The sequence below is a fragment of the Cystoisospora suis genome (genome assembly GCF_002600585.1).
Source record: "Cystoisospora suis strain Wien I chromosome Unknown contig_9815, whole genome shotgun sequence".
NCBI lineage: Eukaryota > Apicomplexa > Conoidasida > Eucoccidiorida > Sarcocystidae > Cystoisospora > Cystoisospora suis.
In genome coordinates this window covers 1-2,037 of record NW_027162589.1, presented here as the reverse complement: position 1 = coordinate 2,037, position 2,037 = coordinate 1, and the positions used below count along the sequence as shown (strand labels likewise).

Sequence of the window (2,037 nt, the reverse complement as noted above, 5' to 3'; positions counted from 1 at the left end):
AGTGCCCCCCCTTCACTTCCTGGGCCAGTAAGTGTCCCAGCTCCGAATCTCCCAGAAGGAGCGGCCTTGGGCCTCCTTTGTCTGTTTTTTCTGTAGGGCCTCCACGAACAGAGAAGCCACCTTGATGTCGGTGAGCAGAAGAACTGCACACACAGGATAAAACAGGACACGCAGAAGTTGTTATGAACTCGCAATACGAGGTGGCGAGCAGGATTGACAGATACTTCACGAACACGGACTATACCCCATTCAGAGGCGGGTTCTTGACTGCCCCGCAAAAGGAAGGACCAAAAAGGCCGAACTGGGACCTGAACCCGGGCACTTCTTTGTCAGTATTTTCATACCACCCGAGATACGACTACGGGAGCGTATGGCCCGAAGTGAGTTTGATGTGCAGGCGAGAAGCGGGAACATCGAAACAGGCATAAGCACGACACGGCAGGGACAAGACAACGTCCTCGGCTACTGTTCCGCGGTTGGTATGGAACGTAGGCATCTACAAACGGATGTCACGGGTCGAAACAAACGAACACACGCCTGGTGTACACGCAGCACGACAAGCCAGTACAGAACTATACTGAGGTACGAGACTCTTCACGGGGCGTACTGACAAGGAAGAGGCCAAGAAAACGCTCACCTCCACAGTCAATAGCCGTGCGACGAATGAGGTAGCCGTTGCTTATTGCTCTACTGTTTAGACTATCAGGCACATTGATCACCATCTCCACTTTTCCTGCAGAGAAAAAGAGGACTCACGCCAAACGGAAAAGATGTTCGGAGAGAAGACCATAGCACATCATCACCGCCTTTTCTCTTTTGCACTCGAACACACCCGTCACTCACGCATCTGAACAACCTCCGGCCATGCGCCTGCATATGGGTGTCACGTCTAGATGTCTTTGGTACCGCAGCAAACAGTCGTCACTTGTAAGGAGCCGAAATGAGAGGTTTTCCTGAGGATAGAAGCACCAGGTGGCTGCACTTGCGTTGTTGGTAGGCTACTACTCGAGTCAGCCGACGTCAGTGGCATCTGAGTTTGGGGGCCAGTCCAAGGTCCTAATACTGCAGCCGTAGACGGCCCGTAACAGGGGACAGAGGTAAAGCAAACTGCACCGCTCGCATTTCAGAAATAAAAACGAACAAAAGAGACAACAGCCTGTTCTGCGATGACGACTCACCGCTTTCGATGACTTCGAGGGCATCCAGCACTTTCTCTCCTGTTTTCTCGCTGGGCTCTTTCTCTGGCCGCCCTGGTCGGGGCTTGCGGACGGGGATAACTTGAGGCAAGCAGCTAGCTTGCTGCATTCCGAGTTCCTTTGACTCTGCTGTCGCAGTGCTGGGACGGGTGCTCGCTGTTGGTGACGGCCCTGTTGCGTCTGACCGCTGCTGCCTCTCTCCAATGACATTGCTTACAAGGTAGCTGTACGTGCCTGCACATATCCATGCAGCGACCACTCGCGCAGCGATCGGTACACTGTGCACGCAACGGGTGTTTCCCTGGAGGGGACGCTCCCCTCACTTGACCGCGAAGTTTCCTACAGTTCGAAGGAACAGAATGGAAAACCACATCATGCCAGTTTACACATTTTGCTGTCCTCCCTACATAGTTGGTGTCCATAGAGAAAGAAAGATAGTAGACGTGCGGTGACACTGTCGGAGCACTGGTGTCCTGCCCCGTGCATACAAAGGCACACCACTTCAACGCGTGCGCACACACATTCGTACACTCTACCACCCTCATCGAAGACGCGCTTCCTATGACTTCGGCGCAGACAAAAGAAGTACTGACACGTCGGGGTAAGCTTGCGTAAAGGGAGTAACGATACGTCTGCGCGCTCCCGCTCCCTCTTCCCGAGTGAAGGGAGGGTCCGTGTTCACCGGCATACCTCGTCCACAACGCGTAAACACAGCACCATTCGCGTCTCCACCTTTCTGTAAATGTTTCCACGCGCCAACGGAAGTATCAGAAAAAACTCAGAGAACGCAGCGACGACTGTTGATCCTCAGAAGTCGTAGTCGTCGCTGCGTTCTCTGAGT

At 53.6% G+C, this 2,037-nt stretch overlaps 1 protein-coding gene across 1 annotated transcript; it reads right to left on the bottom strand.

Annotated features, from left to right (window-relative positions):
- Positions 1 to 2: 2 nt before the first annotated feature.
- CSUI_011121 (carbamoylphosphate synthetase) lies at positions 3 to 1,539 on the bottom strand. The gene is made up of 3 exons (XM_068071222.1): positions 1,179 to 1,539; positions 638 to 733; positions 3 to 143 (listed from the first exon to the last, which is right to left on the bottom strand). Exons 1-3 carry the CDS (start codon positions 1,303 to 1,305, stop codon positions 13 to 15), a joined length of 354 nt encoding a protein of 117 aa, XP_067916802.1. The 5' UTR covers positions 1,306 to 1,539; the 3' UTR covers positions 3 to 12.
- Positions 1,540 to 2,037: the final 498 nt, after the last annotated feature.

Coding starts and splice junctions, on each gene's coding strand:
- CSUI_011121 (XM_068071222.1), bottom strand. CDS start 1,305: ATGCAGCAAGCTAGCTGCTTGCCTCAAGTTATCCCCGTCCGCAAGCCC. Junction 734..1,178: donor CCTCGAAGTCATCGAAAGCG/GTGAGTCGTCAT, acceptor TTTTCTCTGCAG/GAAAAGTGGAGATGGTGATC. Junction 144..637: donor CACGGCTATTGACTGTGGAG/GTGAGCGTTTTC, acceptor CTGTGTGTGCAG/TTCTTCTGCTCACCGACATC.